The sequence below is a fragment of the Micropterus salmoides genome, unplaced genomic scaffold, assembly GCF_014851395.1.
Source record: "Micropterus salmoides isolate LMB-PRFRI ecotype aquatic unplaced genomic scaffold, ASM1485139v1 Ms_hic_scaffold_10, whole genome shotgun sequence".
Lineage (NCBI taxonomy): Eukaryota > Metazoa > Chordata > Actinopteri > Centrarchiformes > Centrarchidae > Micropterus > Micropterus salmoides.
Window position 1 is genome coordinate 25,498,931 of NW_024040041.1, and position 24,551 is coordinate 25,523,481.

General features: G+C 43.0%; 1 protein-coding gene across 2 annotated transcripts; it reads left to right on the forward strand.

The window, feature by feature from the left end:
* Positions 1 to 1,074: 1,074 nt before the first annotated feature.
* cdk12 (cyclin-dependent kinase 12) lies at positions 1,075 to 14,869 on the forward strand. Of its 2 annotated transcripts, none has more exons than XM_038704808.1 (14): positions 1,075 to 3,032; positions 4,181 to 4,876; positions 5,298 to 5,477; positions 5,560 to 5,699; positions 5,820 to 5,990; positions 6,760 to 6,949; positions 7,819 to 7,875; positions 8,170 to 8,271; positions 9,938 to 10,015; positions 10,133 to 10,249; positions 10,336 to 10,467; positions 10,627 to 10,850; positions 11,017 to 11,439; positions 13,137 to 14,869. In XM_038704808.1, the coding sequence occupies exons 1-14, from the start codon at positions 1,843 to 1,845 to the stop codon at positions 13,550 to 13,552; spliced, it is 4,116 nt and encodes a 1,371-aa protein (XP_038560736.1). In that variant the 5' UTR covers positions 1,075 to 1,842; the 3' UTR covers positions 13,553 to 14,869. The 2 variants fall into 2 exon arrangements, with proteins under 2 accessions (XP_038560736.1, XP_038560737.1); XM_038704809.1 differs by having other exon boundaries at positions 10,627 to 10,838.
* Positions 14,870 to 24,551: the final 9,682 nt, after the last annotated feature.

A 24,551-nucleotide genomic window follows, 5' to 3' on the forward strand; every position in this document is an offset into this window, starting at 1 on the left:
AACTGGAAAAACACAAATCCAGAATAACATATGTGGCAACTCAAGTTTGATTACAGTTTCCATTGCTATGAACTTGACAAATGGCTCACTTTATAAGGTAAAGACTTCACAAATGTTTGTTATACTGATGCTAAGTCTGATAAACTGTTTTCTACTAGACCTAACACGTGTCTTGATATTTGAGATCAATTTAAGATGTTTTTTGTCATATAATATGCAATGCTTTGTGCAACATTAAAAAGCTTCCATACAGTAGATGGCTGGATTAACCAAGTGTGGGATCCCAGGGTACAAATGTATTGTTGGGCTCCTATTAACCCCACACCCCTCCCACTCTCTGTACAATGCATACATCTGGGGTGGTGATGGTGCAGTGGATAAGACATTTTCATTTTGTGTCAGCGATCCGAGTCCAGTTCCCACTGTGGCACATCCATCATTGTATCTCAGTGCAAGACACTTAACCCTTTGTTGCTCCAGATCCGTGCGACCTCTGACATGTATAGCAATTGCAGTGCTTTAGATAAAAGCATAAGCTAAATGGATAAATGTAATTTGCTGTGGAATAATTTGATTAAACACATTCATTTAGAAATATGCAATGAGGTAAAGAAGTTCTTAAAACTAGATTTTGAGCTATATACAGTCTATGATTTTGACGCAGGGGCCCTCCTCAAGACCCAGCCTCAAAAACAGTTTGTTAGGTAGGCCTAGTTGATGTTGAACACAAATTTCAATTAGCACAAACCAGATCACACACAGAAGTAGCATTGGAGCCTTCATGGCTCTGATCCAGTTGCTCACTTTGCCTGTTGGTAATCCAGACTTGCCTCTTCCTTCATGTTTTAAATGTAAAACTATGATCCTGATACCTCCATTTCCTTTAAGTATGAAACCAATGCTGTGTGTGTGTCATCTTAAAATCCTGTAATACTCGACTGGTTTAAACTATTTCCGTCTCTGGATATTTTTGCGTCGCGACCACGAGGACAGTAGGCGGGCTCTATGTTATGATTGGTCGTTGCTATGATACGCCCATGATAGACAGCGTTCCGGTTTCCGGTTCATTCCTCTGCGCAGAAATTGCTGGTCACAGGAGCCACAATGGCGATTGTAGTCTCCTTCTGATAGGGCTGTGGATGATATGAAATCCACTAGCATCGCCCTAAATATAGGCCTGGTTGATTCCCAGAGCCATTTATAATAAACTGGAACATCTACTGCACACGAAAATACTATGATTTCTAATCAATATTGACTTTATAGGGGATAAAAGTTACATTAAAGGGAACATGTAAACAGTACCAACCGGGTCAAGTTTTCATTTTGGTCGAGAAACGAGCGTCTTTTAATGAAGACGTTTGCTTGTTTCTGAATGCAAAGACCGTAATTCTGTGGAATAAAAACACCTTTACTTAACTTGCCACCGGACAAGGACACCTTTCACAAAGGGACTTTTTTCTTTTTTTACGAGTCTGCTCGCTAGCCGCCGAGCATTAGCTAGCGGTGCTAGCTAAATTGAGACGGAGACGACATCACAATGCTCCGATGTTTCTTTGGGATCTTTTTCATTCACTAATTCAAAGTACATACTTTACAGCACTGGAAAACCGCCGTGGCATTTTTCCTGCTTTGACGACCTATTTTGGCGAGCTCAATGGAATGAATCGGCGCTGAGGAGGACTGGACGTGAGCGGCCTGGTGTTTATTTTGTGTATTTTCTTGCCCTGTTTCTGCTTAGGAACACTTTTGTTTTTGGCATTTCGAGTAGCTACTGTTTTCCTGTGAATGAATTGCCGGGACCACCTAGGCCTAATTGCAGGAGAGGTGCCGGCGTGAGGGATGCCTGGGTCGGACCGACACCATGGGACCAAGAGGAAGCCGGAATCTAATATCATCGGTGTGCCACACCAGACTCAGGCCCCGACTCATACCTCTGCGGGAGACAAGACGAGCAAAGAAGGCAAGTTGCAGTTAAAATCTCAAATGTCCTCTTCCTCTTCAAAACGCAAACGGCATAAATCAACCAAACATAATCGGGAATCCTCGGCGACACCGGGACCCGAATATTTTACCCTCGGCGATACGGCGCCACCTGGTGTGAACACGGTGAAGCCTCTGGTGGAGTACGATGATATCAGCTCCGACTCGGACACTTTTTCGGACCCACCGTCCTCCAGGCCTTCGGAGAGGGGGGGTGGGGACCGACTGGAGCTCTCACCAGACTACGATAGGGACGATATCGGCAAAGAAGCTGGCAGCAGAGAGAACAGGGGGCACAGACACTCCCGAAAAAAGTCCAAGGACCCCAACAAAGTTAGAGACCCTGGGAATGGGGAGCGTGGGTACAAGAAAAAGAGCAGCAAAGACGGTGAGAAGGGGAGTTCTGGGAAGAGCAAGGAGAAGGCTGCCGCATCAGGGCCCTCATCCAAACGCCAGGTCCAGCCAGAGGCTAACTCTAAACGTGGGGAGCTGATGCTCTCCACCCAGGTACAGCCTGCAGCTGCAGCCAGTGTAGGTAGCACTACTTCCTCCACATCCTCATCTCGCAGCAAGGAGAGCAGCCGCTCAGGGAAATCTCGCAAAGACAAACAACAGCGAAAAGAAGGCCGAGGAGAGGGCAGCAGCCGCAGCTCTTCCCAGAGGAGCCGAGCAGACAGAAGCCACCGCAAGTCCGCCAAGAGCCACAAGTCAAGCCCCAAGGGCAAGTCTTCAAGTAGGAGTAGCCCTCGCAGGAAGGGCACCAGCTCTGCTCTTTCGCCCAGTCCCAGAAGAGGGGCTGGCAGCGAGAGTCCGCAGGGCAGTGGGTATGGGCAGCAGGGGGATGACAGCTACTCCAGACGTAGGGTAGCCCAGCAGAGCCCCAGTCCATACGGGGATATGTCCCGGCGCAGCAGACAACGATCAGACAGCCCCTATGGCAGCAGACACAGGTCCTCCAGCTATGAGAGGGACAGCAGCCCTTACTCCAGGAGACGCTCCATCAGCCCCTATGGTAACCGCAGGTCCTCTAGCACCAGCCCCATGTCTAGGTGAGTATATGTTGCTATGCACCTTTAAATATTGGAAACACTTTAGGGGAATATGTTCATAGAAGTTAAATAGCTTACACCCACACTGAGAGACACACGATAAGGGAAGTGTAAAATATCAGAGGTCATGATGAGTATTTCAGGGAACACAAGACAAGTTCACCTACCAGGCTAGCTTTGGTAGACCTATATAGCCCTGACACACACAGTGACTTTTTATGACCCATATAACTACTTATTTAGCCACAAATAAAACAAACATGAGCAACCTGCATTGTAAGTTTAAAGTGTGCAGACCTGTTGAACTTGCAAAGCCCATCTACCTCCAGCAATATTGCTTACTGTTTAAAGGAAGCTGGCTGTAAGAGTGTGTAGATGTTTTCCAAGTTGAAGGGTGCAAAAATGCAGGGAGTGTCAAGACAAGTAGGTGACAGCATGGTTTACTTGCGGCCATTTTATTTTGCAGTGTAAAATGTCAGTAAACCATGAGCTTTGGCTACCATGAAGAGGTTGGGGTGCAGCAGCCATTGCTTGTGCCTTTTCATGTAGAAATCAGACACTTTAGAGTAGATGTAAGTCACTGTTCTCTTCAAAGACAAATTTAAAGGCAGAAACAAAAAAACAAAACAAAAGATGACACCTGCTGGTGAGAACACATTGTTGAATAGGTAATCAAAATGTTCATATTTTCACCACATCATACAAAGCTAGTCACCATTTGTAGTTGCCAGTTGTGTGGTGGAAGTAATAGAGCTGCACCTTGTGATTTTACTGTGCAGTTGACAGATTATTATTTATACCAGAGCTTTCCTTGTTTTAGGTATTTATTTTGAGGAAAACAGTGGCGTATATCTGACTGGAATGTCCTTTGGTTTTCAGAGCAACAGCTGTTTCACTGTTGGCATATTTATGTCTACGTCTTACATTCCAAATCAAAAGGCCCACATGGTTTTGTTTTCACTATGATTTGATCGGCGGCCATTTTAATTTGTGATGGAAGAGGTTGTTTAAGGTTACTACCCACTCTGTTCCTTTTTTTAAACATTTTCTAAAAAACATGAAGCATGTTTTATCCTACTCTGACTTCAGGAAGATGAAGTATGCTATTGTTTATAACATTAAAAAAAAAATCTATTTGTTTTATTTAGACGCTCTGGCCGCTCCAGGAGTCGCTCCCCTCCGCACTACTCATCTTCTCGTCGCTCCTCCTCTCGTTCCCGTAACAAGAGGCATACTTCCTCTGCTGGCGTAGGGGGGAGCTCCCACAGCAATCGGCCAACTAGCCGCTCCCCTCCCTCCTCCCGCCTGCCGCTTAACTCCAGCCTGGGAGCAGAGCTGACGCGCAGGAAGAAGGAACGCCAGGCTGCTGAGGCTGCCGCCCGTGCCAGTGGTGGTGCTTCGCCTCTTCCGTCAGCACGTAAACATGCAGGCTCCTCCTCCTTACGGCCCACTAAAGTCGAGACACCACAGTCGGAGAGAGACTCTGCAACAATAGCAGAACCTCTGGCCCCACCACCTGCGCCATTACACCAGGATGCTCCGAGTGGTGAAGATCAGGTTACTGCACCTCCGCCTTCCTCTTCCACCTCCTCTCCTGCACATCCTCCTCCTCCTCCTCAGCAGCCCTCTCCTCCTGTGCCGCCTGGTCCAGTCACCCAGGTTCCACCACCGCCACCTCATGCAGAAACAAGTATTCAGCCTCCGACACCCTCAACCACATCCCAGGCCAAATCGCCTGCTCCGGTTCCTACACGCAGCCCCGTCCGCCCGACCCCGCTCCACAAGACGTCGACTCTGCCTCCCCTGCCTTTACCACCTGCACTGCTGGGAAACACTCAGGGCAGGTGAGGACTCCCCAACAGAGATACATACATGCAGTATATGTCTCACTGCAGACTAGTCTCAATGCATGCTCACGTCCACTTGAAGATATCCCTTTATATATGGTAACTTGTGAACAGTATTACATTTCTGCCTTCTTTAGGCGTTAGTTAATTATGATCATTGTCATACTCAAAAGATATTGGCACACATCTAGACAAAGTAATACACTCAATTTTTCCTCAGTGGTTAAAACCTCATCATTTTGTTGGGGGCACTTTGCCTGCCTCTCTGTATTACCCTGTCACACAATGTCAGATTTGCTTTCCCGCAACTACACACTCTGTAGCCACAGCCTGCCTTGTTGTTTACGATATAAATGCTTCTCCCCTGTCTCTATAATCATTTGCACTTTTCTCAAAAATCCTTGTATTTTGCACTCAGTCCAAAGAAGTCCACCCCTCCGCAGAGATTATCTAGGAAGGAGAAGGAAGTTCGCAGCCGGCCATCACTAATTGACCTTCCTTTACCACCCACTCTGCCTGGAGGGGGCTCCTCACCCCCACAGTCCCCCATCCGCCAGGCTCCACCGCTACCCCAGCCAGCCCTTAAGAAGAGACCAAAGTCAGTTTTTTCATTCATCACCCATTTTCAATCTTACTTTTTTAAAACCTATATGAAAATCTAACCTGTTTTTCTTTTTCAGGATTTGCTGCCCACGATATGGTGAGCGCAAACATACCCAGAGTGATTGGGGCAAACGCTGTGTAGACAAATTTGATATAATTGGCATCATAGGGGAAGGCACATACGGTCAGGTGTACAAGGCCAAGGACAAAGACACTGGTAAGTGAAAATTACCTGAACTTCAGTCACTGTAGTGCTCGCATGTCCTTTATGGTTAAACAAGCAGAGACCGATTTCTCATTAGAACATTTTCTCAAAATACTCTTTCTATCATGCCAGGTGAACTGGTGGCTCTAAAGAAAGTGCGTTTGGACAATGAAAAGGAGGGTTTTCCCATCACAGCCATTAGAGAGATCAAGATCTTGCGGCAGCTCAAGCACCGCAGTGTTGTCAACATGAAGGAGATTGTCACCGACAAGCAGGATGCACTCGACTTTAAAAAGGACAAAGGTAAGAGGGTTAGAAATGATCTGCCAGTGCTGGACAAGATGAAAGAATTGGTTTAATTTAAATACTGTCAATGAAAATCATACTCAATATAAGCTGAAAGGGAATTAAAGGTGAATTGAATCCTGTTAGATCAACTTTAAAGAGGTGGTATTATGCTCAATTTCAGGTTCAAAATCCTACTTAGGGGTTGTACCAGAACAGGTTTACATGGTTTAATTTTTCAAAAAACACCATATTTTTTGTCATACTGCACATTGCTGCAGCTCCTCTTTTTATCCTGTGTGTGAAGGCTCCGTTTTAGCTATGGAGTGATACATCTTGTCTCTAAATTGTCTTCGTTGGAAGTTGCACATGCGCAGTTCCTAGTTAAAGACTACTAGCCAATCAGAAGCAGAGAAGAGCGTGCCGAAGAGAAGAGTGCCAATGAGTGTTGTTTAGGGCACGGCTGGACTACAAACGAGCTGTTTTCAAGCAGTTCAGAGCAGTGTTTTCTGTGGGAGATGGGAACTCCCTTTGGGCTGGACTTTGGGCTTTTTCACTTTGCAAACCTGTTACATGCACAAAAAAGGAATATAACTTGATAAAGGAGACGGGAAATGCCCAAAACATAATACCACCTCTTTAAATCAGGTTGTAAACCTTGTTTTAAAAATTTGTATTCAGTTATCTGAGAGTGATGAATTAACACGGAGAAGGTTAAATATTCTGTGCTGGTCTTAAGTACAAAGCAACCCCTCTCATGTTTGTATACTTGTGGGTCTGTTTTTAGGTGCTTTTTACCTTGTGTTTGAGTACATGGACCATGACCTGATGGGCCTGCTGGAGTCAGGCCTGGTCCACTTCTCCCATGAGCATGTCCGCAGCCTCATGCGCCAGCTGATGGAGGGCCTGGACTATTGCCATAAGAATAACTTCCTTCACAGAGACATCAAATGCTCCAACATACTTCTAAACAACAGGTAAGGAACAGAAGACATGGACATCAGGAGTGAAATGTTGTAGTGTCCTTTATTGAGACAGTTAGTCGCGCTTCATTAGCTGTAGCAGTTAGGCCTTTATCAGTTGTTCAGCAGTAACAGCTGTTTCGGGTGATTTTAAAGCGTCAGTTATCACCTACAGCTTGTTTGATCTACTTTTTATTCATGTTTGTTTGCTTTTGTACCTCTTATCCCCTTTACACAAATTGACATTAAGATGAAGAGCTATAATGCAGCATTATCCACATCAACAACTTAGAACAACGTTGCATTGCAACCTGCAGATGGTTTAAATGCAGCTGTAGTCTGTAAATACTGTAAACTCAAGACTAAAAGCAGTCAAACGCTAACTTTAATGATGGTAGTGTTTCGAGGTGCATCAGCAGTAAAGATAATTAGTTTGCTACTAATGTAATCGGGTGTTTCAAATAACAGCAATGAAGGAGCAAAGCAAATTCTCACAGATGGCTGCTCAGAACAATTCTGCATCCACTCTACAAACACTACGGGATGCCAACTGAGCTAAACAAGCTGCAATAGCTGAGGTGCTACTAAAAAATAGCTGAAAATGTGGGTTTTGCTGTGAAATGGAGCATTTACAGCCACACTTTGCTCTCACTCACTACTGTACAGCTGATTGCAAATAGACACTTGGAGTTTGGACATTTGTTACTCCAGATGTCCTGTGAGTTTGACCAATCACTTTATTGATTTGGACAGTTGAGCTGTGTGTCTCAGGGTTAAATACTGTAGTTCTCAGTAATTTGTAGTTGTTGACAGAGCAGTTTTTCTCATGCTTGTTAGTGTTGCTCCTAATCTTGGACTTTTGTTATCCATTTTTCTTTGTACAGAGGTCAGATCAAACTTGCTGACTTTGGTTTGGCCCGGCTTTACAATTCAGAAGAAAGGTAAGATAAGTGTGTTACATTTTTTTTTTTTTTAATGTATGTAATATATGGGGACCTCAACTTCTTGCTTCTGTAATATGAATGTATTGTTTATAATGATTGAAGCGGTAAATAAACCTCACCACAAGCATGAATTTATAATGACTCTCCACTAGATGGTGGTATCTGTCACATTGTCTTCTTTCAGAGAGATCCCAGTGGGTGAAAGTTGAAATGTTTGTGTTTGGGCACTTGGGGGCATAGATGCTCTATAAATGAGAACTGAGTCTCACCGTCTGTCTTTCCTTTCTCTAGTCGGCCGTACACTAATAAAGTAATCACACTATGGTACCGCCCCCCTGAACTCCTGCTGGGAGAGGAGAGATACTCTCCAGCCATTGACGTATGGAGCTGTGGGTGAGGATGACACTGTGATGTTAGCACGTCTGTCTGTTCATTCATTCTTACTTTATTTTCTCACACACAAACCCCATTCTATAATTTTTCTCATGAACTCATGTAGATTCGGACTAATGTTTTGTTGGTTAAAGCAACCTTTTGTTCAGATGGGTTTAGTTGCATTCACACTATCCAATATTTGGAAAATAAGAATTAAATATGAGTCACTTAATAAATCCGATTCGCCCTTCCCGACAATCGTGGGGGCATTCCAGAGCCGAGAGTGGTCTGATCTGATTATCGGCCCAAATTGTCCTATAATCTGATAGTTTTACCGACATTATCTTAAGGTTGCTGATTGGATTTGAGACTCCCCAATTTTTAATCATAGAGATGTTTGATATTTGAGAATCGAAATTGTGGAGCCTCTAATCAGAAATCCGGAAAAGCCAATGAGAGAGATCTGGCTGTGATGTGTTACCAATGTTCAATCTATTTGCTCGTGCTATACAATGTATAAAAATCATGCTGGTTCCATCTTCTCAGTCATGAGTTCATCAGTTTATCAACCGTTTTATTCTTTTTTTTGTTTTTCTGTGCAAAACATAATGCACACACAACTAGCTGATGATGACAGTCTGCATATTTGTTTGTCTGAAGTCACATTTGATAAAGTGAGTGTGTGTGAGCCTGCATCTTTAATGAATCATTTGGTGTGTGTGCGTTAAGATTTAAAAAAATAATAATAATCGGATAATTCTGTCGTTACATCTGTGGTATCCCACGTTTAGTGTGCATCAGGCATTAGTAGGTGAAAGCTCTCCACCCACCATGGTAAGGTTAACTGTATGTACATACCATAGTTGAAATGCTTGGTAAAATTTTTTATGGAATGGGAGGAAAACTTTACAGAAGAAATAAAGAACAGATGGAAAGTGTCTTTTTTTCTGCCATGTAAACAAATATGAACATTCTGGACGTTTGCAACACAGAGAGTATGTTACTTTGTAATCCTGGGCACCAAGAGGCAAATTCAGCTAAGTCAGGCATGAGATAATTGATTTTCTTTTTACCTGAGCTTTTCTTTTTACCTTTTGGCTGTGCTGCCAAAAGTTAATTGCTTTATAGCAAAAGACCATTTGTTTGCTGTTTGTTTGTTTGTTTTCCTAGCAGTAAGTAGAGTCAAATTAACATAATTTGCACTAGTCCTAAATTTCCACACAACTTCCACACTCCTTTTGTATTGTATATTGTATCCTTTTTCATATGCACTTCTTTGTCTTCTTTATCCGTGATTAGTCATGCCAGAAACAGAGGGATGAATATTTATTGTAGGATATGTACTATTGGAAATGTGTCTTATTAAAAAATAGTAGGATTCATTGGTCACAGTCACAATCCTGTCTGACAGACGTTCACAGTTTTAAATTTAGTTTAAGCTTGTTAATTAATAATCCATAATAGTCCATAATTAATCCAAAGCGACTTTCAATTGCAATATATATGTCAGAGGTCGCACGCCTCTGGAGAAACTAGGGGTTAAGTGTTTTGCTCAGGGATACATTGGTGTGTAGTGGAATTGAACCTGGGTCTCTCACACCAAAGACTAAAGTCTAATCCACTGCTTCATCACCATCGGTGCATATTTTCTTACTACCTCTACCCATCATCTTTCATTGCTCAGATGTATTCTGGGAGAGCTCTTTACCAAGAAGCCCATCTTCCAAGCTAACCAGGAGCTTCTACAGCTGGAGCTCATCAGGTAGACTGCCCTTTCCTAAACACAACTCAAGTAATAACCTCTGCTGCAACCTTCACATTCCCATTAGTCCATTTCTTCACGGACCCCATCTTTGCTTCCCTCTCTCATTTCCCTTAGTCGTCTGTGCGGGAGTCCCTGTCCTGCAGTCTGGCCTGACGTCATTAAACTTCCCCTCTTCAATACCATGAAACCCAAGAAGCAGTACAGACGGCGCCTGCGGGAGGAGTTTGCCTTGTATGTAGCCATTCTGCACTACCACAAAGTAGCTGCCATCAACCCTTGGTGTGTTTCTACAGCTGAAATGTCTCTCCTTTTGGCAGTTTACCTTCTACTGCCCTGGACTTGCTAGACCGAATGCTGACCCTAGATCCTGCGCGGCGCTGCACATCGGAGCAAGCTCTCAACAGTGACTTCCTGTGTGACATTGAGCCCAGCAAGATGCCGCCGCCAGAGTCAGTAGACCCGTGCACTTTGCTTTCCCCTTTCATTTATCAGATATGTTTTTTCTCATCGTGAGCGATAGTGACAAATATTTTTTAATTTAATTTTTTTGTATGTAAATAATGGTTTTGCTATAATTTTTTTTGCATGTCTGCCTGCTGCGTCTCCAGTCTTCCTCACCATCAGGACTGCCACGAGCTGTGGAGTAAGAAGAGACGGCGTGCACGTCAAAGCGGGCTGCCCGAAGATGTGCCTGTGCCCAAAGTGCCCCGTAAGGATGCGACAGGGACCTCCAGCGGAGAGAACAGCCGGCCCCAAACCAGCCCGGCTGGAGCCCCGCCGCCTCCACCCGGAAAACCACCCTCCACAGCCAACTTAGAGCGTGAGTTGTCAGGTAACAGTTGCCTCTTGCCAGCATTTTAGCAGAAACGCACAGACGTATGCTTTGTGCTGCTTTCAAATAAAAAAGTAATTTAGAATGATTTAGAAAAATGTTCTGTGTTTGCACGGTTTTGCATTTTTATTGTTTGAATTCGGGTTGTATGAATGTGTGTGTTCAGGCCTGGGAGTTGCCGCAGAACAGTTGAACCAGGCAGAGATGGCGGTACTGCTGAACCTCCTCCAGGGACAGACGGACCTCAGCCTGCCACAGGTGGCCCAGCTCCTCAACCTCTCCAACCCAGAGGCTCTCAGTCAGTCTTTGTCTGCCCTCAGTGAGGCCTCTGACCACCAGGGGGCTCCAGAGGACCAGGCCCAGTCTACTGCCAGGGCCCAGCCACCTGAGCCGCCCCCTGAACCCCAGGAACTCTCGCCGACATCCGGAGACCCACCACTCAGCCAGGAAGATCAGGCAAACCTGTTGGCCCTCATTTTGGGCCACATCATCAAGCCACAAACCGAGGAGCAAGGCGATGAGAGCAATGGCGTCCAGTCAGAGGAGGCACTAACCCGCGATTCGTCTGCCTCTACTACTGATCACAAGGGCAAGTCCGGGTTTAGTCTCTAGAGGGTGGAAGAAAGGGGGAACCAGGGTCAGGTGGAAATCACTGGGGACTGCAAGAGTGAGGAGAGCAGGGCAGGCAACAAACATAAGCTCAAAATTCCTGTATACTCTACTATATTCATTAATTACACTTTAGACTACCTGATGAAATCAACAAAATGATCAATTAACCAAATGAATTGGGCTATTAGACTTCTCATGCATCCCCCTCTCGTTCCTTTATCCCTGACATTCCTTAAACACACCCACTCACCATTGCCCCCTTTGACCACCTCACACACTGAATGCAAAAGAAAAACATTGCAAAATTTCTGTTGAGTGTTTGTAGTCATGTGACCCTGGTAACCAGGCAAAGGTTTGGCGCACATGGACATCTCTCGCTGGTGTACTTAATAAACCAGAAGAAAGTGTAGTTATGTTATTCATTTGAGTAAAGAGAAAGGTTCACACTGTATTGTTCCCTTCCACATTTCTTCCTATTCCTTGATTTTTTTCCCTCAGTCTTTGTTTCTGTATCTGTCCCATCTCCACACTTGTTTTTTTTTTCTTCCTCACCTCATTTTTCAATATAAAGCAGGTGTCATGGATTCTTCACAGGAAGCAATGTTGCTTTGAACAGTCTGTAATGTCAGCCTTTTTATGAAGAAAAAGTCTAATAAATTATCAAGTGAAAATAAATGTTTTGGATCTTTAGACTTCACCTGCATGTGTTTCTTTTAACTTTGGTTTGTCACACATTTTTCTTTTGTTTTTAACTGTTCACTCTTATTCAGATATTAGATCAAACATGTTATTAGCAAGTTGAATAAATCTGTTGACTATGCTGCTGACACTGGAATGGTAACAGTCCTGTTTCTGTTTTCTTCTGGTTATTTCTTCTGTCAAGGCCTGTGTGAAACCCTTGCACTGCTGTAGATAGGAAAACAGACTAACCTGGTTTAGTAATTGTGTCCTGCCTTTTTATAATACTTGAAATTCTCATTCATAAGTCACCCTTTCTGTTCATCCAGCTGTACATGCCCTTCCCAATGTTTTCTCACCTAGTTCCTGCATCTCTCCTTTGGTTGAAGGTGGTTGTTTGGAGGGGGAAAAAGTACAGCTGCATCTGTTCTGCATACCTCAATGCAATTATATTGGTTGGTTGGTATGCACCCATATAGTAAGAAAATTAAATGGTTTTACTGTGTTGAATAAACATTATTTTAACAGTGATGACTACTTAAAATAAAAAAGCATTTTTCCATTTTCACCATTTAGATTTACTATACCTTCACTGGGGCATGATTGTAGATTTTTCTTAGACCATACGTATTCTTTTCATGGCTGTATAGTTTTATTAGTTACTGTTCTATATCTGACTCCAAGTTAGCCTTGTTGCAACAATACTGACAGATATGTACGCCCTTTTAACGGTACTGATATGTACTCTATGTGAAGATACACTTAGCGTGCTCTGCCCTCCCTCTTGTGGTGAAGGTAGGAATGTCAACATTGTTACTCCACGTCAACCCCATTTGACAAAAATACATCTTTTATTTTCTGTAATTACAAATTAGATGATGACAAATAAGATTAAGTTTTATTGTGTAGACAGTTCACATGTTAGAAGTTAAACATTACATGACAAATCCCCCTTGGTACTAACGTTTTGTCCTCTGTCCTGTTTGGCCCCTTCAGATGGTGCAGCATCAAAAAGGAAACCGCTTGAGGCCAGCCAGGTGCCTCTATCTGTTGAGCGTCCTCCCTCTCCACCTGGGCCACCTCCGTCAGCTCTCCTCCTTGGAAATGCCCAGCAGGCGGGGTCTGAAACCCAGCCCAGCCAGGACATCAGCCCTGCTGTGGCAGCTGCCTTACTCCAGCTCATGTCTCAGCAGGACTCGGAAACTGGGGCCCCTCAGCGCAGTAAGGACCCCTCTCCTGCTGTGGATGCTCCGGCCCGGGGACAGCCCCCTCCACCCTGGGTTGCAGATTCTCCGCCTAAACCTTCGGCTGCAGCTGAGGCCCCAGCAGGACTGGTGACTGATGCGCCTACCACTGCAGCGCAGTTCCCTAAGGACCAAGACCTCCGCTTTTCCCATGGAGCTGCCCGCTGACCCTAAATCCCCCGGTGAGATAGACCTAGGTATCTTGGACTGGCTCCAGCAATCCTGGCCTGAAGGGAGAGGCAGAGGAAGAATGCAAACGGACACCTACAGATTATGATGTAGGTTCCAGATTATCACTGGACCATGAGCAGGTAGCTAAAGTTGAATCAAAGATTTTGAAGATGAATGTCTGAAAGAAAGAGATTAAGGGCCTTTTCAGGTCATGAACATCGCTGCCCTCTGAACAAACTGTTGTGTTGTATTGGAAGGCATTTGGACCTGGGGTCTAGCCTTTAATAATCTAACTAAGGACAGTCACCACCTGCAATCCCTTGCTCCTTCCTGTCCACCGAGGGTCCAGACTTGAATGAATTTCAGCTTCCAAATTGAGTGCCATGCATCTGACACTCAACTTAGAAAGCAGCTGTGATCTTTTTTTTTCTCCCTAAAATAAATGATTGTCATGTCCACTGCAGTGCCCAAGTCTAACAAAGTTATCAGTGTTTTGGCAAATGAAGTCACTGTCCTCTACTGTGTGATGGAAGATTAGCTGAAGCTGAAATACTGTATGTGGGTCTATTTGAGGCAATGAGTAACTGACTGGAGGACCATGCGTTTCCCATAGAATCTTACTTGCTGGCTAGCTCCCCTTTTTTCAGCCTTGTGCCTCCTTTGTGACCCCAGCGACCCCTGAATGAGCTCGGCCTAGTGGGGAAATGTGGGTTAAGTTTCTGCTTTGGGTGGCACCTACAACAGTGTACATCTGCAGGACTGTGTTTTTTTATTTTGTTTTACCCAGAGGCTGTAACACATTATATTCTGTCTGTCATCAACCCAACTGCAATGTGTTCCTGGAGTTTCCTATCTTTACATACAACCTCTGTGTCGTAACAAGCCTAAGCCTGGTATTCACTTTCACGTCTCAAATATGGATTAGACTACCACATTATGATTGACTGCTCCATACTACACGCTATTCTGCTAGTTGAAGTACAAAGTTAGAAACATATATACACACCCACAGAAACTGATTTTTCCATCTTTCCCTGGTGGGTTCTGAAAGCCTTGTCTAATACTGTATGTTGTCGCCTCCCTGCCAACTTGTGCAACAAAAGCTTTTTCTTTTTTGGTGCAGTTATTTTCTACATAAAGAAAGGTGAAACATGCTTAAAAAAATAATGGTCCATGGTTGTGTTTCCATTTTTTGCTTTGGAAAAGGAAAGGGAGGAGGAAATGGTTTCACGTGTCTGTAAAAAGAAAAGAATATTTTGTAATATGTGTTTTCTTGGTTCAGTTTATTAAAGGAAAGGAATGTGACCAGTCAAATTGTCTCTCCTGGTGTTTCTGAATGTTTCTGTGAAGTGGCCACTAGATGGTAGGCATTCACTCATGCCACAGCTCAAACTACAGGAAGTCCCTGCAGTCAGGCCTCCGCAAAGCCTGATTGAAGTTGAGAACTGCATTATGAGCTAAGTTACAGACCAGAGATGAAAACTCATGTTCGCTCCTTCTCATTACCCAGGCTACTTTGACGAGAAAGATATCAAGTAAGGAAAGCCACTGACTGCACAACGGCACTGGTAAAATCACTAAAACTAAAGCTGACATAATTCATAATCTTAAATAATAAATCTCCAAACAAATAATAAAATAAATGCATAACTACATCTTAAACATGCAAAATATTTAATAAGGATAGACAGTTTGGATTGTTTTTGTTTGTAGAATCCAAAGTGCTATATAATTATTGAAGATTTTGTTATTGTTGGTAATATTTAATCTGTTCTATGTCCTTTTTTCTCTTCATAGGCACACAATCTGTCTGCTATCGTGGTTGGAGATAAACAACGTTATCTTTACACGTGGTTGGAAGCTTATTTAAACACTAAGGAGATTTGTTGTTTAATGTAGTTTAATTTTTACAGTGTTCCACTGTAACTTTTATGATGAATTGTTTCCTACGCACTGCCTAATATGTGAAGTATAGTTTGACCCAGTCACAGTGACGTGAAGTGCTCCCTAAGCATCAATCTAATTTATGTGTTGATTCCTTTACCACTTGGGTTGATCTCTTTATGAAGATCCTGACAGGCAGACAAGGATCATAAACTGCAGATTGGCAAAGACAGGAGCCTGCGAGTTTCATTCAGACTGGCTGTGTGCGCTCGCTTGCGTGTGTGTGTGTGTGTTTTTGTGTGTGCTAGGATTGACCTCCTGTATACCCAGACCAGTTCCTCACTTGGCAGGCTTACAGAGCTGCTTACCCCTCTGGCCCACCAAGCAGCTGAGCCCTCTGGGTGAGAGATCCTTTCAGAGTGGCAGTGGGAGGCTCACCTGCCCTCTAGCACAGGCTCAGTGTGAGTGAGATGAGAGTGCAGTGCGTGTGTGTGTGTCTGTATGTGAGGGTGTGTTTCTGTCTGATGCCTTTGCCCATCGGGACTCTCAAATAATACTGAATGTGCCCGCAGGGAGTTTCGACAGGAGAAGTAGTGGGCAATGCCAGTGCCAAGTCACAGAGACTAGACGAATAAATCAGGACTGAGGAGTGAAGAGAGGGAGGTGCATGAGGCTGTGCCATCAATCAGAAAGGCACCTTATGGGGAATGCCCATAAATGTGCCATGCTGCCCGTCTGAAGCATGTACTCGCCATGGCAGAGATGGGCAACGGCGGCATTCAAAATGGACCCTCCATTGGATTGGTGGACTTTCAGCCAAATACTAAATTGATTGACAGTCCATTTAAGCTAGCTCATGCCAAATTGCATGCAATTATGGTTTTTGCATCACTGCTTGATCCAGTCTTCTAATTAAGAAGAGCTGATTGCACATATTTGGGATCTACAACATACTTTACAATAATCTCTGCAGGTAGATACCCTTTGTCCACTGTGTGAAATATGGCAACCTTGAACAAATAGCAGCTCCCTCTAAAATTATGTAAAATGACAAACCCAGCACATCACACGTCTGCAAGAAAAAGTAGAAGACAAGGGCAAACTGGGAGGTAGAAGAGATGGACAGGTAAGGAAGGGAAAGAGACTGCCTCTGGAGGGACAAAGTAAGCAAAATAAATCTGCATTTCAGTTTTCAGTGTAAGGAAACATTTGAGTAAATTAAACATTTTAAAAACATGATCCATTTACACAGTACTGAGATAAGCCTTCTGGTTGCCTTGATACTCAGATTTTCAGATTCAGCTTGAGATTTATTAACTCAAGTTCATGTTAACATTCAAAAGTGCACAGTTTGAGATGTGACCAATGCAGGCTTCTCCAGACAATAGATAACTATGATTCTGCATCCGAAGCACTCAATAAATTCAGTCACTCGTTTTTATCGCTTTTACTCGTTACTGTATTAAATTCTAGATTAAATTTGAAGGTAAAAAACAAGATCTGCACCAGTAAAAGTCTCTTAACTAACTAAACAAGTTAATTTCTCGTGCGCCAAATGCCTGGGTATTCTATGCACGTGTCTGTCTTTCTACCACTCTGTATGTGTGTGTGTGTGTGTGTGTGCGCAGCTATGAGAATGTGCATGAATCCTTGCATGCGTATGTGTTTGGGTTAGAGCTCCTTTGTGCAGTGTAAATCTGGGCCGCTGTTTTCTCTGTGAGCCACGCTATGGTTTGATGTTCAGTTTGATGACTGAGGCTGTTTGATCAGTGACTAGGTGTAAATTCAGTGAGGGGAGAAAGAGACTCCCACTGTCCCACATCTAAGACACACGCAGAGTGATCAGCAAAGAACAGCTAATGTAAAGCATGAATAGTAAACTGAACATGTTATATTAACAGATTTAAAAAAAAAAAAAAAAAAGAAGTTATATTAAATGGATAAATGCATCTTGGGTTGTAAGTGAATTGTGCTGTCTTCATCAGATCCCTTCTTTGTCTTCTATCAAACAAAATTTAATGTCAGTCATTTCATTTACGGCTACATCTTTATTTATGTGATATTTCAAAAAATTGATTGACTTTATCCCAGCAGTGATATATGCTTTAGTGCTGCAACAGCATGCTTTATTGATGCCATAACACTATCTCCATTTCTTCTCAGTTTATAGTTCTGCGAGAAACTGCTGTCACATACACTCGTTATTTCTTTATCGCTCAACAGCAGTGAGACCAACTAAAGAGTTTTTAGGAGGCTTTTGGATTGGCCAGATAATACAGATGTGTGTTGATTTAATGTAAAGTCACTGGTGCCAGGTCATAAAAGCATAATAATCTGGGATCACACTCACTCTTTTGTTATAAAATCCACCTACACTAAAGTGTCTGCTTATTTGCTCCCTCAATAATCCATGATGGCAAAAACAAGCCCAAACACAAGAAGAGACTGTCTTGTTTTAAAAAAAAATATTTCTCTGAACTTTTAATAGTTCCTCTCCACTTCAGCCACTTCTCTATATGAAACTGCACTTCTGCGAACTACTGTACTTTTGCAAGGTCTCAGCGTCTCATTTTAAATTCAGAGCTTCATGAGCAAGGCAACGTTATTTCTCTCTGTGTGGATGCTACAGCTTTAAGGGCAGAGGGGCTGCTGGGAAAGCAGTCAGCGAGGGTGGTGGAAAAGGAGGAGGTGGAGGAGGAAGGGGAGGAAGAGGAGGAGGGTGGTGTTGGGTGGTGGTGGTAAGGAGGGGGGGTGGGGTGGGGGGGGCCCTGCAGGACCATTTGTGCTGAAGCTCATTTGCGCAGCGACACTTAATTGGCTACAACAATTAATTAATGTGTTGGAAAGTTGGCACAAAAAGTTCATTTAAGAGGGTTTTAATAAGCAATTAGAGGAAAAGCAGCGAAGAGGGGGAATTACTGGAGAGGAGAGAGGAAAGAGAAAAGCAGAGACGGAGCGAATATCTGGCCACTAGGAGTCTGTACGCCTTACTGTAGCTGGTGGCAGTGCTTTGTCTCTTTCTCTGACCCTTTAGTTTTGAAGAGCTGATGAAGGATTAGCCATCACTATAATGCCATTATATCTCTTTCTGAGGCTCTTACTGTTGTTCTTATGTGAACTTGAAACCAAGATGCCCTTAAATTGTATACATATCAACCCGGTGGCCCCTACTGCCCCTCCCTTTCCTACCTCTTGTCCCAGCGCCCAGTGTAAAATATCGCATGACTAATGAGTGGAGCAGGTTGGAATCCTGGGGAAGATGTCCTTGGAAGACGAATGCATTTTCAGCAGAATAATTAACTTAATTAACAAATTCACATGCATATTCATCAGCCTATTAATGTCTGCTCCGCGCTGCTTGATGAGCAATGCAATAATAACCGTTTCATTTGCATATTTGCATTCACACTCACACCCTTCTCCAAATAATTAAAATTAAAAAAAGACACCGAGTATAGGAAACTCAAAAGACATGCAAGTCACTTAGCCCCACGCTGAGTTTTGCGGGCATTTTCCACCTGCAGCACACACACACACACACACACACACACACACACACACACACACACACACACACACACACACACACACACACACACACACACACACACACATATCTATGGAATTTATTTCCATTGTTGCAGTTGAGCTGCTGCATGCCAGTTTAACTCGAACTAGATTAGAAGTGTGTGTGACGGTCTCTCTCTCCCTGCCTGCACTTCCAGCCTCCTTCCAAAAATCACTGCATCTCCCTCTCTGCTTCCTCTCTTACTGCTGCACACTCCGTCTCCCCTTCCTGTTTTCGTCTCTCTCTCTCCCCTTGTTATTTATTCACCCCCGTCAGACTCGTCTTTAATTTATTTCTGGCTTTTGAAGTTCTGCTCGTCTGCCTGTCAGTGTATGTATGTTTTGCTGGAGAACTTGTATGAGTGTGGCTGGCTGAGCACTGCTGACAGTTACGTTATTATGCCTGTTTGGAACTAAAGGAGCAGCTAGTAGGGATCGAGATAAACAAATAAATGTGGAATGTTCGTGTCCTTTTACTTCCTTGATTTCTGTTTGTTTTAAGGGCTCATCATGAGTATGTGTTTGTGATTGCGTGTGTGTTTTCTTTCACACCAGATTTGTATTCTGAGTAGCAGAGATGTTGTCTTTGTGTCTCTCAGCTACTGTCAGTGATGAAATGTGTGTGTGTGTGTGTGTGTGTGTCATATTTCCTGGGAGTCTGTAAGCATCTCAGTCTGTGTTTATCACTTTAAATTCAACTTGTACCCTGTCATTCATGTCTCTTGTATGTGAGTTCCTCTCCAATATTTCAGATGACAGTGATGTAAATATGTTTCATTTAAACTGGACGTTGGGCGACTGTGTGGGTGTCTTTAATTTGCCTATTTGGGGTGGGTGGTAGGGGGGCTTCACCAGTGCATTTGTGTGCATGTATGTGCTGCCAGCTTGTGTTCAGACAGCAGCAGTTTGCGGAGCGAGAATTAAAAGTAGGGAGAGATGCCAAGTGAGTCCCAGGAGACAGATACAGGGAACAGAGAGAGAAGAAAGAGGAAATAAAAAGGATTTCACACACACACATGCATGCAGTCACTTACACAAAGAAACCTACTAGTAGCCTGTTACAAACACCATACAGCAATACACTCAGCCACATTAAGAAGGGTTTTTCAGTGTGGTTTGATGTCTGTTTTCTTATCAGTTACATCATCTGGTATCATATTGTGTATAGCTTCATCAAAATAACATAATTAATTCCCTAACACTAATCCTAATCTAAATCTAATTCTGACTTTAGGCCTAAAACCACGTCTTTACCCTGAAAACAGTCTTATGAAGAAGTTAGGAACATCCAAAATGTCCTCACTGTCCATAATTGTCCTCAAGGTCTCACAAAAGTAGAAGTACAAGATCACAAACACACACACACACACACACACACACACAGATTGAGATAGATCTCTCACCTTTTTCTCTGACTCCCTGTCCACTTTCTCCCTCTCTCTGCGTGTCTCTCTCTCTCTCCCAGCCTGGTGATGTGACACCCTGTGTGTAGTGTGACACTGAGCTGTCACCTCCCACTCCCTGCATCACACCTCTGCCCCCTGCTGGGCTAACCATGTCACGGCACCCAGACACCCAGCCGGCCTCTCCTCCTCCGCTGGCATGAAAACTGGCAGCATCACTTTCTGCTCTCTCACTCATTCACTTCAACTTTTCTATATGCAATGCAACTATGTTATTCTAGGCTCTTATTCTTTTACGATGACAATTTATGAACATGTTTCCTACAAGACTGTGACAATATTTTTTGTCAATTACTAGATAATTTCTCTTCAGGTCTCAAATTATTCACATAACACAATCAGAGCAATTTTGCCAGTTTGTTTTGGTTCCTTTGGCAAGTAATTTTGGAGTACAAGAGTTTGATATTTTCTGTGGCAATGGTTTTACATACAGGAGTTCGACAGCTTCAAGATTTCATGGCTCTCTGGTGTTTTGCGTACCTGTGTGCATGCTTTTATACCTGCACGTCTCTTAGCCTTGTGAGTCACTAGGTGTTTGTGTCCAGTCAGGCAGGCCAGTGGCAATTGGGGACGGAGCGATTGAGATATAGAGCATTAGTTGGTGTCAGGAGTAAATTAGAGGCCAGATCTGTTTTCTAATCAGAGCACAAGCACCGTGTTAGAGGAATTAGGGCGACAGCTGCTGGGAGCTTTTTATTCCTCTCTCTCTCAGCCAGAGACAGGCAGACCCCAGCTCAGGGACCACCTCTTTACCACAGCCACCTGTCAACACCGGTGTGTGTTTGCGTGCGTATGTGTGTGTGCACATGCATGTTTCCCTCTCCTATTGACATGCACACTCACATACATGTGAGCACACATCTACTGCCATGCAAGCCTGCACACATGCTTGCACACAAACACCGTCTGGTACACTGACCTCCCTCCATCGCTGAAATTAATGACAGTGCAGGTTCTGTGTGCATGCAACCATTCGTGGTGTGTTTATGTTTTCCGGCAAGTGTGAAAGGCCCATATGAGATATCAAATTTAGCTAAGGTGGAGCAGTGGGCGGCCTTGCATATGTCTATTTACTATGAATTCCAGTGAAGGCCTTCACGCTGCATCAACCCATTCATTCACAACACCAGCGTTGAAAGTGAACAGATATTTTAAGACTATGGCATTTGCAATGGTGTTTTAAAAAAAGCCAATAAAAATAACCCTGATTAGTTGATTAAACTTTAGAGAAAGGACCAGAAGACAAAATTAAGTGTAAAAGTATAAAGCAATGTAAGCGAAATAAATGAGACAAGGTCAAGGAAAATGACATCCAAAAAAAGTCTTCAATCCTCATTCTTTGCTTTTAGCATTAAGAAGGAAAAAAGGCCCTGAGGAAATGCACTTTCATGTTTTGTTTACTATTCGATCACATAACTGACATTAAAAAAAGGTGACTGCTGTTTCTAAGGATGATTGATGATACCAGGGATGAATAAATGAATGTCGTGAGCTGCTTGCACTGATTTTACCCAGCAGAGATCTCTTGTGGGCAGGATTGTAGGAGGGTGAGAGGTGTGGGAGGTGGCATCGAGATTCACACCGTGTCACACACTTTCTTCGGAAATGTCACTTCTTTTTTTCAGATCAGCGGAATCCGTAATGTGTAGAGTGTTTTCAGGTAATGTGGGGGAACGGATTTGGGGAAAGTGTTGCTGAGATCATCACGGCGAGTCTGGACAGAATGAAGTCATGCATTTTTTATTTAAGTAGGGGCATATTATTTCTGTGTTAAAATGAGAAACAAGTCGGATCCCTTCACGATTTTCCAACATCTTTTAGCGAAGAGAGGCTGTCAGGTTGAGCAGGATCATTTTGTAGATAAAGTGGGGCAATATGATTTTATGAATAAACACCATTATTCAGAATATGAGTACTGCTTAAAATATGTATTAATGTCCTCAACAAAAAAGTTTGTAATTGCATTCATCCTTTTCCTCTAAAAACATACAAAGACCACTATCTTTTGCATGTTGCAATACTAAATCTAGCATGTTTGTACATGACATGTGAAAAATGTATTTGTCCTTGGAGGTCATGTAGCTCCTTCTCCGCTCTGCTTCTCCTTAAATCAGAGGATTTATTTTTAATGAAAACCTCTCTCCACTCCTTGGATCTTTGGATGTTAAAAATCTGACCCTAAGACTGAGTCTTGGTCCTGATACCTTTTCCCTCCTTTCAAAAAATGTTGTCCTCTCTTTCTATCCCTTTCCTTGATCTGTGACTTCTGTGTTTTGTGTAATTGTGTAAAGATTTATTACTACTACTGCTAAAACTTTCCTATGAATTTGTTCATTATGTTTGTTACAACATAACGGCACCTTATTGTGTCTTTCTGCTTCCTCTTTGTATTTCTCTTGTTCTACCAGAAGTGTTCGTTTTGATTAGAATATAGGTGTCATTTACACTGGGGATGCTGGAGACATGTCCCCACCACTTTTTGAAATGACTGATTTTGTCCCCATTACTTTTTTAAAGCAGTATTTTTTATAAAAGCGTTCTGAAATATAGCTTGCAGTTAAATAACCAATGAAAATGCTTATAGAAAGGTTTATTTGCACATTAAGAAAACAGGCAATGCAATAAAAATATAGAAGAAACAAATGTGTATTGTCCAAAAGTAACTTAAGCTAAAAAAAGCTACTGATTATAAAATGACCCAAAAACATGCATGCAGCAGTCAGTAACTTTAACAACTTCTTGACACGGTTTCTTTTTGGCTAAGTTTTCCGTTCACTACCTTTGAACATGACAAAAGAGTAGTAAAGACTAAATCATGCCTAAATATGTGTTGCTCAAGCAGATATAATATTACATGAAAAAGTTGATCTTCAGGAGAAACAGATCTGAAACAACACAATGCCTGAGAGCTGCACTGACTTAGATTCTATTCTATTTATGTATTTTGAAATGTCACGTGCTACCTTAATTTTGTGTTTCTTTTTCCATAAATAAAAACATTTCCACCATAAATTGGTGCAGAAACGTCCACCAGAATGCAGGAAATGCAGATGTCCCCTAGGCCCCCCGGCTCATATATCTCGGCATTGAGAAATATGAACACTGTTAAAAGGATCTTTCCTTCGCATTCTCATGAAACTAATATTGGATACTGTGATGTCTTGTGAGCTAAGTGTCTCTTCACATCCCTAATCTGTGTGCCTCTGTCCCCACTGCTTTCCAACACAAAGTGAAGCCCTTGGAAGCCCTAAGAATATTATTTACATCACATTGTAACACAGTAAAAGAATTGTAGGGGCACATTTGGATTGTAAAACAAAAACTGACAGTTTGTCAGACATATTATTTTAAAACAGTAAATCCCTTTTCAGCATATTTACCAGGATGTCTGTGAAAAAATACCATCACAACCATTAGTATTACATCACACTAAACATCCAGTAGACGTTCAGCTAATAACTCAATTACATTACTGTGATTGGCTATCAACCGAGTGTGCCACGCACTACACTATTACAAACCATGTTGTGTCAATAGTAAGTTAAAAATCCATTCTTACAAAAAGAAATCTGGAGGAAGTATAAGGGTTTGTAACACACATCTCGCTTTCTAACTTCAATTTAGGCGACAGGTCTTGAGGCTTTGGAGGCTAATTTGCTGTTGGCTGAAGTCTAATAGGGAAACACATTCCGGGAAGGGAAGGGAAACACACACTCACTCACTCACTCTCTCACACACACATACACAAACACAGTCCTCCTCTCACTCTTGCACATCCCACACATGTGCGCCACCACACAGTGTCATAAATAGACAGACAGTGCCAATCTGAGGCCTGGATGGGAGCCAGCTCTGCAGCAGCTCAGTAGTTAAATTATTAACACCAACTGGGAGAGAGACAAAGAGAGGAGCGGATCAGGCAGTTCAGCAGAGGGGAGATCTAGAGAGGAGAAAAGAGGAGGTGAATATGAGGGGCTGAGGAGGTTAGCTGTAAAGGTGTGTAACGATGGAGAGAGAAACTGCACAACCATGCAAAATATAAAATATATTTTTGATTTTCAGCAGAGAGTGAGAGTGAAAAC